This window comes from Ovis canadensis, chromosome 7 (assembly GCF_042477335.2).
Source record: "Ovis canadensis isolate MfBH-ARS-UI-01 breed Bighorn chromosome 7, ARS-UI_OviCan_v2, whole genome shotgun sequence".
In the NCBI taxonomy this organism is placed as follows: domain Eukaryota; kingdom Metazoa; phylum Chordata; class Mammalia; order Artiodactyla; family Bovidae; genus Ovis; species Ovis canadensis.
In genome coordinates, this window is record NC_091251.1 from 102910237 (window position 1) to 102928879 (window position 18643).

At 34.3% G+C, this 18643-nt stretch overlaps 1 protein-coding gene across 1 annotated transcript in view; it reads right to left on the reverse strand.

The window, feature by feature from the left end:
- Positions 1-615: 615 nt before the first annotated feature.
- GTF2A1 (general transcription factor IIA subunit 1) overlaps positions 616-18643 on the reverse strand; it is a 39388-nt gene continuing 21360 nt past the window's right edge. The window contains exons 6-9 of the mRNA XM_069595228.1: positions 17938-18071; positions 15317-15637; positions 12185-12274; positions 616-4820 (exon numbers count right to left, since the gene is read on the reverse strand). Of these exons, the coding sequence (XP_069451329.1) occupies positions 4713-4820; positions 12185-12274; positions 15317-15637; positions 17938-18071 (653 nt within the window). The 3' untranslated portion in view covers positions 616-4712. The remainder of the gene's footprint in view (positions 4821-12184; positions 12275-15316; positions 15638-17937; positions 18072-18643) is intronic.

Below are 18643 nucleotides of genomic sequence, written 5' to 3' on the forward strand. Positions count from 1 at the left end.
TTTCCTAGATAAAGTAGTAACAGGATTAAAAAAAATTACAAAAAAGCAAGCTAAGATCTTAATGATTCATTTGAAGTAACTATAAATAAAAATACTTGTTAATTATTTAATACTTTCAAAAATAACACAAATATGTAGTACAGGCCTTAGTGATCTGATTCTCCTTTTATGCAACTATTTACAAACTCTGATCTAAAAGAAAAATATATAGCTAAACAGTTAAATTAAGAAATAAGTATGTTCTCAAATAATTTTATCCTAAGTAATCTATTCTTTGGAGTAGAAATACTCATTTAATACAATATGTTATTTATATCAATTTTTAGTTACACTTTGTTGGTGTGACTTTAGCCCAATTTAAATTCCTGTGTGCCTAGAAATTACAACTATTCTTTTTAAAAGAATAGTACTTTAAAGAATAGTACTAAGAATTTATAACAGTTTAATATTCAGACTGACATTCCACCCTAATTAAAGGTATAGGATTTAATGATACCTCTTTTTGATAATGGAACTTATTAACAATGTAAAGCATTTTCCTTTCTCAACTGTATAGTTTTATTCAGTTATCTATATAACAATTTTATAAACTAGTAAGCAAAGCAAGCAGCATTACTTTTTTTAAATAACATCTTTAATTAAAGTTTTTGCAAAGGTAAAATATTAAACTTAAAATAGGTCTTAGTACATCAAAATACTAAGTTCTCTAATTGTATTCCAAGATGGTCTTTAAAACATAATATCCCGTATATCACAGAAGAGCAACCTTGATCTGCAATTGTACAGAATGAATTTTACAAACATAATAAATATATTTACGCCCTTACACATAACAGTATGTACAACAGCAGTTGACAATAGTAGCTCAGAACAGCAAAAGGAATTAGCCCCTCCCCACAAATTGTAGCCCTGAAGCATACCAGATGATTTAAGGAAACTTAACTTGAAATAGTAGTTAATAACTCAGTGTAGTTCTCCTAAAAGAAAAAACAATTTTTCTTGTTCCTCAAAATAAAAATATCAAGTTCTGTGTGTTCTTCCTTAAACCATAAAAAATGACAAAAAACAGACTAAGGCAGACTTAAAAAGGGAATACAAACTTCAGAATAATTTCCATAGCATAATAGATTAAAATGCAAAACTATATAACATAAACCCATGAGGAAATATATAAAGCAACTATTTTTTAACCAATGAATTAAAAACCTGAAACAGCTGATTCAGACAGATAGGTGGGAGACAGACGTATGAAATAAAATGAAAATGTACTAAGATGGATCAATAAAATATTACATTGCACAAAAGCTCAAAAAAGTTCAAGATGAAAATAATCTGAAAATACAGGAATTTTCTTAAGAGGAAGAAAAAGCTAAGATATAAAGGGAGCTCCCAAGAAAATTATGTCTGATTTCCTATACAAGGTGTATTTATTTCTGAAAAGAATGGTGACATTATTGCTATAAGATAATCAAAAATTACTCTTAGAAGGAGATAACCCTTTTTATTCCTCCATAAAAGCCAGAAAAAAAGCAAACCAAATCCTTGATTTTCATATAGCAAAAGAAAATCTTTATACAAAAGCTATTATACTTTATGTTCTTGCAGTCTAAACCAGAGTCTATTAGACTATGCTCTTCAAGAACACATTTTAATCACTATACACACTGCTCAAATCTTGATGCATGCCAAAAAGAACATCATCAAGGTGGCTTTGATTTTAAGAGAGGCAACAATATAAATGTGGTGCTATGATGGCATTTAATTAATAGAAAGAAATGTGAACATTTAAAAAAATATAAAAGCCCAATATAAAGATCCCCCCTCATATAACAGACATTTTAGTCCAGAAACTAATTGCACATTAGAGTTGTTTTAGCCAAATGTGGCACTCCACAGAATTTAAATGTGCTCTCAGCCATTCAAATGGTCTGATTATCCAAATGACCACCAAAAATAAAGAATACATACACTGAAAGGCACACATTTCCACTTAAACCTAGTACTTTTGTGTAAAATTTCCTTAGCACTGTTGATTGTTTTTTAATAAAAGGTGCCATCATCATCTGTGCAAATCTAAACAAATCCTTTTCTGAAACCTTCACTTATTTCATAATACCAAGTCTGAACTATTTTCCTTCTTTGAATAAACGTTATCTTTACTTCAAAATTTTGAAAGTGGGAATCCTTGCATTTTCAAAGGAATGACATTTTTTATGAAACCTAATGAAATAATGTTAAATAAAATGTTAAAAGCATGATTAAGAATTCTTCAAGTACAATAAAAGATAAGCAAGTGGGATTCTTACAGCAAGCCACTATAATAAAACTAAAACATGCTATTTGACTAAAAAGGAACACAATGCAGTGATACATGAGAGCACAATTTGGTATACAGTGTTGTTTGGACCAGTTTTCAGAATTTTCACAGGTAAAAGAAAAGCGCTTGCCAAGTATGTTATAATTGATATGCAATATACACAGGTGCAAATATAAATGGTTATTTCCTGCTTCAAAACAACCCTACTAAGTCACACTGAAAGCAGTGGTTGTTCATGTTTCAATGTTATAAAACAGGCTAGTATACAATTATATTATGAATGCAATGTTTTTGTCTACATAGAGAATCCAAAATATAAGCTGAGTATCATATAGTAATCCAAGGTTCAGTAGCGTTAGAACTACTAGATAGCCAAAGGGTTTCAATCAACACTGCAGCAATGCTAAACTTTTATAGGTAGTTCAGATCATTGACTTCTTCACTAGGTAAATATAAACCTACTAGCAACTATACTGAAGGACAAATGAACAACAGGACTTCTGTGATTTTACTCCCTTCCCCTCTCCTCCCAGGCTCAACAAAAACAAAGCAAAACAAAAAACCTGCATGTGCTTTGAGCATAGTGGGTAAACAAATAAACCTCCAAAAAACTAATATAGTAAAAATTAAAACCGTATTACCAAATATGGCATCAAAATAAATCTAACTACTAGCATGCTAGAAACCACCATTTATATCAAAGTTCAGAACATAAGTTAAAGGGACCAAGGTGGTATTTTGGGAGGGAAGTAGGCAAAAGAAAAAAAAAAATTAGCCTTTTCAAGAAGTTTAAAGATTTGTGCTAAAATAAAGAAAAAACAATATAAAACAGCTCACAGTTTCTCTCTGCAATGTACTTTAAAGTGTTTCTCTGTTACTTCTGGAAACACAAAGGCAAATAAAAGGAAGACAAAAGTGGAAGACTTAAAAAAAATCAATATACAAGTTAAACACATGTGAATTTTGTCAAAATAAACCATGAAAAGAATAAGGTGTTAAGAACAAAGGTGAGGACACGTGTTCCAGCAGTTCTCCCAAGCAACTCGTTCACGCTGAACATACAGCACTGCCACATTGTTCTTTAGAGCCCCTTACAGAATACAGAGCTATGCATTCCTCATATACATATTACATTTCTACTGTTTTTAATATACAAGCCAAATTTCCATGCTGTCTTCCCGATGTGCAAACTGGAGCCCGCGTGTGTACTGTCAGTGGCCTGGAAGGGCCAGTGCCAGAGAGGCAAGCATGTGCTTAGTGGCCCACCCTCCTCTAACCCCAGAATTTCTCCCTCAAATTACAAAGTTGTATTTTTAAAAATGTGTTCAATTAGAATAAGAGTTTTAAAATTCTTTACTAATAAACACAAGAAACTTTTAAAATTACTAAATTGTTTGATAAAAATCCAGGTCCTCACCACCTGCCCAATGCATCAATCAATACACAGAATGTTATCTAAATGTTTGTTTAGCTTAAAGACTAAACATATATATAAGCATACACTTCAGCCCAACAGGAAAATTATCTATTCATATGTATATAATTCCAGCTAGATGGTACCTTTGTGCAACAAAACTGCATTCCTGAGGAGCCACTTGGGGTTTCTTTTTAAGGTGTGGGACTAAAAGAAACAAATACAATTCTGTTAGGAAACTGAAGTTGTCATTTTAATTCTGCTCAACTCAGACAAGACCCAAGTCTTTATAATGAGTCTGAAAACCTAATTAAAATAAACATCCACTCCTAGGTCAATTTTGTCTCCAAACTGTAACTACTGATTATACATTTCCTTTAACTTGTAAATAGATGTTTCATCAAGCAGGGAAGGAAGAGGTATATATTACTGAGGGAGAACAGCAAGTAAAAATATTTAAGACCTATAAGAGTTCTAAACTGTTTCCTTATACAAGAGAATTAAAATTCAACACCATAATTCTTACCCTTTTGTAAAAAGCTCAACACGCAATTTTTACCAAATATAACCACGTACAATAAGCAGTTTCAGTTCAATCTATCAAAAGGGAAGTTTCTTCAGTTCATTCCAACAAGTATCTTCTGGCTGAACTCAAGTTGGAGGAAGGAATATAAACAAAGCTTTACATGCTAATCACCAGTGGCAGGTACCTGTATTTAAAATCGACAATTCTGGTTTTCTTACACAAATCCCCACCCTCCCCACCCCAACAACCCCAGGTGCTACAGTTCCATGGCTTGCCAGTTAGAAGTAGTGTCTGTGTTGTCAAGGTCTCTTTGTTCCAGTAGCTCTGCTTCTACTGCACTTTTCTGACATGCAGAAGTTAAGTTTTGGTTGGTATATGTCCCAAGTTTCAAACTGTCCACTTTAAATTTTTTTTTAAGTTTCTTTTATTTATAAAAGAAAAAGAACCAACTGTTTTCACCATTCTGCATCTCCAATGGCTTTGGAAAATATATAATCTCTTCCATTAAGATTCATAATGCCATCCTTGAGATGAAATTTCCATTTGTTTTTACTTCTGTGTATCTAAATAAATAAGTAAAAAATGCATGAGATAAAATAAAAAGAGGAAACAAACAACAAAACCCATTCACACACCAAACATGTATATTATTGCAACTGCAAACTCTTTTCTTTTTTGAGATATAATTGACAAGTAACATAGCAGTTTCTGATGTACAAAGTAATGACTAGATCTCTGTGTATACTGCAAAATGATCTCCACAGTAAGCCTGTTAACATCCATCACCATGAATAGTTACAAATTTTTTTTTTCCTGTGATGAGAACATTTAAGCTCTTTGTTAACTTTCAAATACACAGTGTCATCTAGAGAAGGCAATGGCACCCCACTCCAGTACTCTTGCCTGGAAAATCCCATGGATGGAGGAGCCTGGGAGGCTGCAGTCCATGCGAAGGGTTGGACACTTCCCTTTCACTTTTTACTTTCATGCATTGAAGAAAATGGCAACCCACTCCAGTGTTCTTGCCTGGAGAATCCCAGGGACGGGGGAGCCTGGTGGGCTGCCGTCTACGGGGTCACACAGAGTCGGACATGACTGAAGTGACTTAGCAGCACAGTGTCATCAAATGTAGTCATCATGCTGTACATTATATCTGTGAATTCTTATAACTTGAAGTTTGTGTCTTTGACCACCTTCACTCATTTCACCTAACCTCCAAACCCGGTCTCTGGCAATCTGTTCTCTGTATATATAAAGTCAGGGTTTTTTGTTTAGATTTTCTTTCTGCTGCAGTTGTTAATGGGACTGTTTTCTTATTTTCTCTTTCTGATAGTTCATTATTAGTGCGTAGAAACCCAACAGATTTCTGTATCCTGCACTGTACTGAATTCATTTATAGTTCTGACAGTTTGTTGGTGGAGTCCTTAGCATTTTCTTTGTAATATCAAATTACCTGCAAATAATGAGTTTTACTCCTTCCTTTCTTCATTTGTTTGTGTTTTATTTCCTTTTCTTGCCTAAGTGCTCTGACTAGGACTATCCATACCATGCTGAATAAAAACGGTACGAGTGAACATGACTATCCCATTTCTAATCTTAAAAGAAAAGCTCTGAGCTTTTCAGCGTATGTTACCTGTGGGTTTGTCATATATGACCTTTATTAAGTTGAGGTACATTACCTCCATAACAATTTTGAGATTTTTTATGTTACATTTTGTCAAATGCTTTTTCAGCATCTACTGAGACCATCCCATGATTTTTGTCCTTCATGTTGTCAATATGGTATATCACACTGATTTGAAGATGGTGAGCCTTCCTTGAATCCCTGGAATAAATCCCACTTGATCATGGTATATGATCTTTTAAAATAAATTGCTGAATTTAGTTTGCTAATATTTTGTTCAGCACTTCTGCATCTATGCTCAAAACGTTGGTCTTGTAAAATGAGTTTAAAAATGTTTCGTCATCTTCTATTTTTTTGAACCATTTGAGAAGGACTGGTATTAATTCTTCTTAAATGTTTGGTAGAATGTATCAGTGAAACCATCTGGTCCTAGACTTTTGTTTACTGGGAAGTTTTTGATTATTGATTCAGTCTCCTTACTAGTAAACACTATGTTCAGATTTTTAATTTCTTCATGATTCAGTCTCCAAAAGGTTTTATGTTTCTAGGAATGTATCCACTTCTTCTATATGGTCCTATTTGTTAAAGTATAATTATTCACAGCAGTCTCTCATGTTCCTTTGTATTTCTATTATCAGTTGTTAACATCTCTTTCATTTGATTTTATTTGAATCCTCTCTTTTCTCTTTTTGAGTCTCACTAAAGGTTTGTCAAATTTGTTTCTCTCTTCAAATAATCAGCTCTTAGTTTCATTGATCTTTTTTTCTATTATCTTTTTAGTCTCCATTTAGTCCCTCTGATCTTTGTTATTTCCAGCCTTCCATTAACTTTGGGCTTTTCCCTGTTTCTTTAGGTGTAAAGTTAGATTGTTTATTTGAGATTTTTTCCCTTATTTCTTGATGTAGGCATTCCTACGTACTTCCTTCTTAGAACTGCTTTCGCTGTTCGGCATGTTTAGTATGGTGTATTTCTATTTTCATTTGTCTCAAGGTATTTTCAGTAGCATGCTGTTTAATCTCCATCTGATTTCTATTTTCATACAACTGTGGTTAAATTGCATTTTAATAGTTTGACACAATCTCTCTCTCAAACAAAAAACAATTAGGTGAATTTTTCAAAAATCTATAATAATATTTATTTTATAGCTCTTAGTATTTGGGTTCATTGAAGTAGTTAATAATGTTTCTCTGCAAATTATTTTATCTCTACCAGGTCTGCATATACGTGACATTTCCTATACAATTCTTTACAGGCAAATATTTAAAACATGAATACCCTTTGTTCTCCCTGATGCTTCTAGAACACTTTTTATTTTTTGCCTTTTCTCTGTAACTCCTTTTATGTCTATACAATTTAATTAACCATAGGCTTGTCTTCATTCTCCCTATCTACTGACCACCAGGACATTTTTTCATTATTGGTATCATGCTTACAACTACTCTCCTCCTCCTCACATACACTAACAACTTACATATTGCCGACTTTTTAAATACTGTGACCCACCAGGATTATAATTCAAACTAATATTAGTATTTCTCTAATTATTATTTTATCTCTAATTCTACTTTACTTGTCTTCAGGACACCTGGCAACTGTTTTCTAAAAGGCCACCAATAAGCTTCTAGTTACAACATCAATAGCCTCTTGTCATACGACTTATTAAAATACTTTTTAACTGATTTCCAGGTCTTCACTCTCTCCCTTACCTTCAATCATAAGCATCGCTCCCATTTCAGGCTTTCATTTTCAAAGGAGAAAATTACAGCCTGGAGAAGTTCAATGAGATAATCAATGGCAAATCACAATTAAGTGACAAAGATGATTCTTCAAGCACTTTCTATTTATCAGGCTGTTTTCCATAATAATGCAGAAATTCTCACTACGTACAGGCATTTTCTTATCCCACTGCTAAAACTCCATGGTCTATCATCCCCATGCAAACAGTCTCCACACGTCTTCTTAGCGAATCACTGTTTAGTGTCTGCCTGAGTGTGATTAAAAGTGGAAGGTGAAGAATTACAAATTCAGTTATCCCTTCCTGGGACAGCCCCCTTGCAAGCCTTTCATACTTTACCTCTTACTAAAACCTGCTTACCCCAAGCTTCCTATTGATCCTAGTTTTGCCTTTTGGAAGGTAATCTAAAAAATTACTTCATGTATTTGAAAACCACTCTCATGCCCTTCCTTAAGACCACTAACTTAAGCTATATATAAATTTACCATATATCTATCTTTTCTCATTTATTAAAGCAAAATAGAGTATAATAAAGTGAAACAGTATTCAGAAGAGGGCCTCTTACATTAAGTGGTCTTATTTTGTTGTTTAGTCACTAAGTCATAGCTGACTCTTTTGTGACTTCCCCTAGACTGAAGCCTGTCAGGTTCCTTTGTTCATGGGATTTTCCAGGCAAGAGTACTGGAGTGGGTTGCCATTTCCTTTTCCAGGGGATCTTCCTGACCCAGGAATCGAACCCACGTTTCTTATGTCTCTTGCACTGGCAGGTAGATTCTTTACCACTGAGTCACCAGAGAAGCCCAAGTGGTTTTATAGCTCTTGTCTAATTACACTATTTAGATTATTACACTTAACACCTTAGGATGAATAACTTGAACATCTAACGGATACAAAACTAACATGTCCCAAACCAGCCACTCTCCTCTCCTAAATTTGCTCCATCTGCAGCTTTTCCCATCTCAGTTGATGGTATCTTCATTCTTTTGACTAGTTCCTCATTTAAAAAAAAAAAAAATCCTGGAGTCATTCTTGATTCCCTTTTTTATTTTCTACCACATACACAAGAGTCAGGAAAACCTGTTGACTCTTCCTTCAAAACATCCAAGATCCAGCTGCTTCTCATCACTTCCAGTGCTATCATCCTAGCCTTAATCATTTCACTCATGTGGATTACTATGATGTCCCTCTATTAATCTCATTTCAACCTTTGTTTCTTCTATATTCTGTTCTCAACAAAGCAATGTTTTTTAAGATTAAAATGTAAGTGATACCACTTTTGTATATTTGAAACCTTCCAAGAGCTTCTCACTCAGAGTGAGAGCCCATATCCTCACAAAGTCCTACACCACACCGCCTGCCCCCACTTACCTGACTTAATCTCCTACTATACTGCTCCCCCAAGCCCAGCTACAGTCACCTCCTTGCTGCTTCTCACACAAAGTAGGCAGGTTATGCCACCAAATAACGACAAGTCTAACTTTCATCAAGCCTTTGATCCTGTTTCCTTTCCCACTCTATAACTACCCACACTAATTATCAACTTCTAACATAGCATATTTGGAGAAAGCAATGGCACCCCACTCCAGTACTCTTGCCTAGAAACTCCCATGGACAGAGGAGCCTGGTAGGCTGCCCGCTATGGGGTTGCACAGAGTTGGACTTGACTGAAGTGACTTAGCAGCAGCAGCAACTCAGCAGCAGCAGCAGCAACACAGCATATTAATTACAGTTGAACCTTAGTATGGGTTTGGAAATGCACTGATCAACTTATACACAGGTTATTTTCAATAGTAAATACTACAGAATTAAGTGGACTGTGGTTGGATGACTATACATATACAGACGAACCACAGACACAGAGGGCTGCCTCTAAGTTACATGCAATTAGCCCCAGTGTTGTATTAAGGTAACTATAATTTGTTTTATCATTTTGTTATGTTTTAGCCTTTGTCTCCCTCAACTAGAGTAAGCTTCCAAATGGCAGGGACTGTTTTGTTTTGTTCACTGGCTTATCTCAAGCTCCTAGAACAGTGAGTGCCCTGGAACATCACAGACACTATTAAGTATTTTTGAATAAAAAGATCTTTGCCTCCTTTTCTCTTTGACTTTCTATAGAAAAAGTATTAATTATCCTAAAAATGGATATATAAATTTATTTCTAGTACGAAACAAGTAACTATAAGCTGAAAGATATAGAATTAAATAAGCAAGCAATGAGTAGCCAGGAAAAACGAATTCCACAGACAAGTAAAGTAACTGCAGTTTGCTGAAAGACAACTTGCAGAAAGAAAATGTAGAAAGTATCATATGCATCACGTAATATTCTATATACTAAGTACTGAAGTCATATTGAGTAGTAAGTAGTAAATATTTTTACTTGAATAAAATCACAAAATATAACTTGAAAAACAATTCATTTACTGGCCTTACATTAAGTCCTGCATAAAGGAGTATCCTGAGTGCAAGGAAAAAGGCCTCTGAACTTCCCTCACGACAAGATATTAAGTAACACTATCTACAAACAAGGCCGATGCCTCAACACCTGATGCCATCAGTCCTTACCTATCCATACTATGTGAGAACTCTGCCTCATTATTAGATTTAAAGCCCTCATCTGACTTGCACACAATCAATTCTTTGTATGACTGCTGCTAAAACTGACTCACTGTTGAAATTTAGGCTTCAAAAATAAACAAATTTCAAGTTGCCTCAAACTACACCCAAGCCCATTTTAGAACACCACCATTCTTTCACTGTTGGCTAAAACATCAAGAATCAACCCTCCAATCTCCAAAACTCATTTGATTATAAAAATTAGATCTCTGTAAACTTTAAAACTGTTTATCATACAACACACTACTTAAAAGTTACTTTTAAATTTCTTACTTTAAAACATTTAAATACTGTATCCATGAGTAAAACAAAACAATTCTAACGTCAAAAATATTAAGTGTACAAAGGAGAATACTAGTCTCTTATAATATGAAAATACTTAGAAGCATATTCCTCAGTCAAGCTAAGGTAAAGGTCCTTTCTTATGTATCTGACATCCTGCTATCATGATATTGCATTCTGGATAATTTGGTTGCCAACAGGTTCCCTTGAGTCTTCCTGACAATAAAGTATTACTGGTATCTCCTGTTGTTTCAACTTCAATACTTTTCCTCCATATGCATGTAACAAGAAATTACTTGTATTATCATGTGCTTGGTATAGGGTATTATGAGTGTTTAACTTACTAGTCATAAGGTACAAAAGTGAATGCCCTGATACTCTGAATCAATGACCTCACTAACCTAATTCTATAATTTCACCAGTATTTAACTGGCTTAATTTTACCTTTACATTAGGAAATGATAAGATTCATTTTTTGAACATTTTTCCTACAGATGTTTGCAATAAACATGGCTATCTATAATATTCACTTTATAAAAGCAACACAAATTTAAGACTTTCATCATTTGTAAAAGAGGGCGTAAAGAGCACAAATTTTGCATAATATGAGTACAGATCGATCCCTGAGTTGGGAAGATTCCCTAGAAAAAGGAAAGGCTACCCACTCTAGTATTCTGGCCTGGAGTATTTCATGGACAGTCCATGGGGTCGCAAAGAGTCAGACACGACTGAGCAACTTTCACTTTCACTTCCAGTACTTGACACAATTAGGCACTTAATAAATATACGTTTAGTGAAACGAGAAGTGCTTATAAATAAAACCCAGCTATGTCTGTCGTAGTTTTCAACACTTGGTAAAGATCTCTGTTGAAATTAAACTATAAAGATGAAGCATAATTTGTGGATTATAAATTTAATGGCTATAGCCAGAAAACAAATTTTATTCTGAATTAAATGTTTCAATAAATAAAAAAATCTCGACAATGCCAAAATTATTAAAAAAATACTTGAGAAGTAACATCCTTTTTAAGAATTAAGAAATCAAGGAGTCAATAGCTAATTCTCATAGAACCTAGTTTAAAATTTTTTTATTGCTAACAAAATTTTGTTGTTCAGTCCCTACATTGTGTATGACTCTGCAACCCCATGGACTGCATACAGCAAAGTTAAATAATAGAAAATAATTTTCAGTAAAAATGTATCTTTTGTTAGTTACCAGTCTTGTTTATTACCCTCATTCAAAAGGTTATAGAAAGGTTCAATTAAAGCCTTTTAAGTTTTGAGGTAGTTGAGGTCAGAGGGAAAACAGGGTTATCCCACTTAGTTAATATTCATGTTAAAAGATAACCATAAAGTGGCTTTACTTTGCTAACAAGTTGGGAGACACAGTCTAAATGGAAAACAACATACTTTTTGTGAATTCATTCATAACTTATTTTTCAACTAGAAAGTTATACAAATTAATTTCTCACTCCATTAAAATAATCTACTAAAGTATAACACTGCTTTCATTCACACAGCTAAAGTTTCTAAGAGGCACCAATCAGCTAACCAAATGCTTAAACACGGCAGACAGGATGGTTTAAGGAAGAAATTACAATAGCAAAAATATTAGTAACCTGATGACTGGCTTCCCTGGTGCTCAGACAGTAAAGAACTGATTAAATCCTTACCTTATCATACTGGCACACAACAACATTTTCTGTATCAAAGAGTTCCTGACCTTCCTCATCACTCACATCATCTTCACTATTGAGGGGTTCCTAAAAATGAAAAAAGAGAGTTCACTTATTTATATTTCATGTATTACTAAAAAAAGGTCCTTCTAATATTCACTGAAAACAAACACAGTGACCTTGAAGTTCTTTGAGAACCAAGGGCCAGACAGATCCACATATACCATGAACATGTTGTTAACTGGCTGCGTTAAGATTCTGCCAGTGTCACTGAAATTCCAGCAAGAAATTAAATATAGTAATTAAAATAATTAAGCTATATAATTTATATGACTGAAAAGATGTTACTTTACTTCCTTTATTCTTTCAGGATAGCACAAGAAGATAACTCTTTCCAGTAACTATTTGTCTAGAAGTGGACCTAGGAAAATATGAAGATTTAATGAGATAATGGTATTGTGTACCACCAGAAGCAGCTGTGTAAAAAGAAAACACTGGTGGAGTTGGAAGAGGAAAACAAGGATATAAAAAAGGTTGGCAGCCTAGCTAGTCTTGACATTAAAGACTAGGAATAAAAATTAGTATGTCTACTGGTGGAGGCTTAAAGCATAACTAAGGCAACCACATTTTAAAAGAAGGGGGCGGGGGGAATCTTGATGTCAGTAATGAAGAGAATTAAATGCCAAGATCTAGCTAGAGCATAAAATGACCAGTCAAGTTAACCTTGACCTCAGTTGTGACAGACAATAAAATATACAACTCTAATTTCTAATTAATGAAGAAAAAGAAGCTAGGGCAAAATAAAAATGGAAAGAAAAATAATCAAAACAAATACTGTATATGAAATGGTACAGATGACCTTACCTGTGAAGCAGAAACAGAGACACAGACACAGAGAACAAGTGTATGGATCCAAAGGGGTGGGACAGATTGGGATTGGCATATATACACTCTTATGTATAATACAGATAACTAATGACAACCTACTATATAACACAGGACTCAATGATCTATGGTAACCTAAATGGGAAGGAAATGAAAAAAAAGAGGTGATATGTGTATATATATAGCTGATTCACTTTGTTGTATAGGAGAAACAAAACATTGTAAAGCAACTATAGTCCAATTAAAAAAAAGAAAAGATTTTAAGTCTCTAGGCCTGTACCTATTTACACACATGTATATGTATATATTCTGTAATAAATAGTTATCACCAACATAAATGTAAAAAAGTTTACTGAGGTAAATTTCACCATTTTTAACCATTCGAAGGTGTTCAATTTGCACTTAGTATGTGCAATTATCACCACCATCACCATTTCTATCCAATATTATAGAACTTAGCCAAGTAGGCAAGAAAAACTGCTATTTTTTCACATTTGATTTGATTGCGTACAAAGAATACATGAAAGAGTCAAGAGGCTACCCAGTAAATAAAGATGACCATGCCCGCCAGCACCCCCACCTGAAAATCCTATTTCTTTTGATCATCCCACTGTGTACAGGGAAGGATTAGGTAGGCGTTAAGTACACTCAGGAAATCAACAACTATATGTTTCTCTTTTCAAAGAGCTTTTTAAAATTTGCTATGATGTTTATAACAAAAAAGAAAATTGAAAAAAAAGTAGTGTAGCAGAAGCCTTTTGCTGCTCATCATTAATCAAGGAAATAAAAATTAAAATCAAAATGAAAAATTTTCTGCCTACCAAATTGGCCAAAAAAAAATTACGAAGCCTGACAATGTCAAGTATTGGTGAAGACATACACAGAGCCATGCATCATTATATACTGAATGCCAGAAGTGTAATTAGTACAACACTGTGGCATTTTATTGTAACTTGAAGATATGCATGCCTTATGATTCAGCAATTCACTCTTTAGGTATAGCACTTGAGTGTGTCCCTAGAAGACATATTCCAGATATTTTATAGTTGTACAGTTAACAAGTGAAAACAACCCTAATGCCCAATGTATCACAAAAATGGATAAACTTGTAACATTTAACAGTAAAAATAATTATAGGTATATGCAACGACTTAGATGAACCTCAAGAACACCATCTTGGGAAAAAAATCAACTTGCAGAAGAATACACAATTATTCCACTTCTAAACAGGCATGAAAAACTTAACAATATGCTCCTTAGGAATATAAATACTTATGGTAAAATATAAAGGCAAGGTAGTGACGAACACACAAATTATGAGCAAGGATACTTGGATGGTAGAAGGAAGACGATGAGGATTAGGGAGGGGCACTCAGGGGACTTTATGTTTGGTAAGGGGATTTTTTTTTTTTTAACTAGATGCAGACACTGGGTTGTTTACACCATAAAATACTTTTTGTTTTATCTATTCAATATTTAATAAAATAGTATTCTTTAAAAAACATTACTTAGATAATTTAAAAGAAGAAAGAAGATAAACCAGAAATCACATTTTAGGTTGTTGCAAAAGGCAACAACAGTGAAAACTGTGGTTAAGACCAACACCATCTTGACTATAAGTACCTAAGCTGGAACACTGGGGAAAACAAAGATATATTTACATACTTCTAGAAATACACAACAAAAGATGAGTAAGAAAAAATGGTGTGTGAAACTGCAGACAGACAATAAGAGCAGATGAGGTCACCTAAGGAACTCGTATGGAATATCGAACATTGTAACTCTGAAGTGTCTTCTCTTCCCAAATGCTGTTTTAAATTACTGAAGGAAAAGATGAACCACATCTATCTGGTTCTACCAATGTCTTACCCTTAAGCCACATCATGATGAATGTATTAAGTCAGAGAATCAGAATTACTTGCACTGTCATCACATTTATAAGTAAAACCTAATTTGGTGTATGTTTGCTTTTTGTTACCAGCTACAGAAATATTTTATAAATATATCCAGAACAATCTAAAAATCTTATTAAAGTTTAACATTATTAACTTATGTTATGTTAATGTTAAACGTTTAACATTATTTAAAATATTACACTGTATAGTGATTTTTAAATTATTTAAAATCTTACATTGTATAGTACCCTAACAGCCTCTAAAAACACAGAATTCATCAATTTGGCACCAAGTGAAGGAAGAAACAACTGAGCAGGTCCTCATTTCAAGTCTTTTACTAAAAACTTACCTCTTCTACTTGCCCATCTTCAGCTCCATCTTTCTCTTTGTCTTCCTCCTCATCATCATCATAGTCTTCTTCTTCATCTTCATCTTCTTCAGATGACGTATCCCCAGTTCCATCAACTTGCAACACCAACGGAGCTTGCTGTTGAGCAGGCTGGGCCTGTGGCTGCTGCTGGCCAGTGGCAGTTATCTGCGCTTGTGCTGGTGTAGGTGCTGCCACTGTTGTAGGTATAACTTGAGTCTTATTTCCTGTAAATAAGATTTGCTGAGGCTGGATGATGACACCTGTTTGTGGTGAAATCCCTCCAGGAAGAGGGGCCAAGACCTAAGACAAAAGAAAAACTACACATTAGAACTAGTTTGAGGATCAAATCGCTCAGATTTATCATTTGATACACAGAAACAGGCCCCAATGGGAAAGAATCACCCTCAGATGACCGTATCTCATATAAAGGTAAAAACTACCAAAGCACAAGAGGAATGTTTAGTGAGTGTACGGATCCACTAAATTTTCATTTTACCATTCAAATTTCTAAAGAAAAACAGATTTTTAAAAATTACAATTGCTACATTTATCAAGTACTTGCTATTATCTATATTTCAGATTCCAGGCCAAAAGTTATATGTTATTAATTTGCTTGAGGTATGGAGATTTAGTAACCTGCAAAGCTCACAATCAAGTCACTAGGAGACAAAACATGAACCTAGGCTTTCTGGTTCTGCTCTTAGTACTATGCTACACTTTCACTCTATGAAGAACACTGATCTGGAAACTGAAGACTTGGGTTCCAGTTCTAAGATCACAGATAAAGATGTAGCAGAGGCAAGTCATTTAACCTCGCTTCATTGTTTAAGGTCAATGGTTCTCAACCCTGCTACAAATTATAACAACCTGTAACTTAAAAATATTGACACCTAAGTCTCTACTTCTAATATTTTGATTTAACTGATATGAGATGATATCTATTCATATTATTTAAAGCTTCCCAGATAATTCTAATCATATAACCAAAGTTGCGAACCACCAGGTCAGATGACTTCTAAAGTTCCTTCCAGCTTCTGCATTCTAGGGTTCTGAAGTAAATCGCAGCTCAAAAAGAACATATTAATAAACATTAATTATATCTGTTATATCGACATATTTATAAATATGTTACTAAGTAAAAAGCAGAGCATATCCAATTTATAAGTACTAAATGGCAACTCCTTGTCTCTAGGTTCAAGGAAAGCAAAAATAACAAGACAGTATTTCTCTTCAGAAGTTTACAGATTAATAGTGCAACAGACAAAGCAGTAACAACTCAAAAAGACAGAAGGTGTAAGAGACATACGATATAGCATATGAGAGAACAGGATAGAGTACTAAACTCAGCTATGGGGGACAAGACCTGGTCAAGGACGTTTCTCTAGTAGGTAATACTGGAGTTTCTAGTATTTGTGTTTTGGGAGATTAGCCAGGCTTTCTCTGTTTGCCAGCGGGAGAGTGGGGAGAACTGCTAGAAGGAAGGCCAAAGGTGGCATTCTAAACAGATTGGCATCAAGAGAAACCCAGAAGAACTAGCAGAGCACAACTGGGAAAGCTGTGAACAGGTTGGATTAATGCAACTCCTCTGACCTAACCTCCCTCATCATACTATCATATAAACATCATGTGTTTTTGTCTCTGCCTCTTTTTCACAGTACACAAGATCCTCAAGAAAATAATTGTTTCTCTTTCATCTTTGTCCTCACACAAGTGTTTAACACTTGGCAGACAAGCAGATGCAAGTATTTGTCAACGTTGATATAAATAACAGCTAAAACAACTGGAAGCATGGCAAAAAATAAACATGGAAAGATTAAAAAAAAAATCAAGATCACAAAAAAAGACCTTACAACCCATACTGAGTAATTTATACATTTTCCAATAAGCAAAAAAGATTTTAAGATTTTTAGAACAATGACTATAAATAGAATGGCAGTCAACTTAAGAGGGCATAAGACTGGAGGCAGGGAAATCAAGAGGATAACACAGTATTTTAAGTGAGAAATTATGAAAACATGAACTAAAATGAAAAGGGAGTATGGGAAAACGAAACTAGCTTCAAATATATCAAAGGACTGAAAACATGTTTAAACTGAAGTCTGAAAAAAAGAACTATTAAGAATTTGTAGAACTTCATGGTACCTTAGATATTAGAGGTAAGCAAAAGAAAGGAGTCCATGTAACCCTTTCCAGATAATATAAAAGTGCCATGAAACTAGACGAGTTCCTGCTTTGTTCACTCCTAAGCTCCTAAGTCTTTAGTCTCTTGCAAAGACCCTGATACGTAGCCACCCAATAAATGTGTATTGAATGAATCCTGAGTAACTAGCTTAGGAGGCTGGATGGAGAGTGGTGCCACATATAAAAAGGAAGGTGGGGTGGGGGGAGAGGAGAAGGCATTAGTAGTGATAACAATTTAGTCAAACACACTGAATCTTAAGTTAAGCTGTGAAGTGTACAGGAGAAATTCAGAATGACAGGTTGTGTAGTATTGGAGAAGACTCTTAAGAATATGTATAGATACAGCTGTGGAAAAAGGAATGGGAAGCACCCAGAAGACAAAAGAACCCCATGCTGGTCAGAACTTAAAAGACTTTTACCTGCTGTATAACAGGAGCTTGTACTCCACCAGGCTGCATTTGTGGTATAACCTGTTGCTGCAGAACCACTGACTGCTGAGGCTGAAAGATATACTGGGCACCATTGGCTGCTCTGACCACTTGTAGAAGCTGGCCTAAAGCAAAAAGTATGCATTCCAAGTTACCACTTCAGCAGTGACCACCTCAAAATAAAACAAATTTATAGTGAATTACAGCCCATAGTGAACGTCAGAAATTACTGAGTAAGAAAATTAACAATATTATTAAGGGCTGTCATCTATACACAGTAAACTATAATCCTCACCTTCTCTGACTTCCAGATATGCTGAAATACATTGCTTAAAATACTTTATTTTTCTGATAATGCTGTTTTCCAACAAAGTTTTAACAACAGATTATGAATTGATTAAAAGCATAAATTATCTTTACTGACAAGTCATGAAAGAACAATGAAGACCAAACATTTCAGGGGCTGTTCATTTTTAAAGCTTTAAAGAAACAAAAGTATAATAAAGCATTAATATCTTGAACCAAAGCATTGCATTAACTTAGTTTCAACATGAAAAAAAGAGTTTGCTGAACCAATTATCAATGCCATAAAACACTGTATGATTGGCTTATGCAAAATCCCTCTAAAATATTGTTTTACATAATTCACAATCTTGAATTAAGTAGCAAGCAATTATATTTCATTAAAATATGCAGC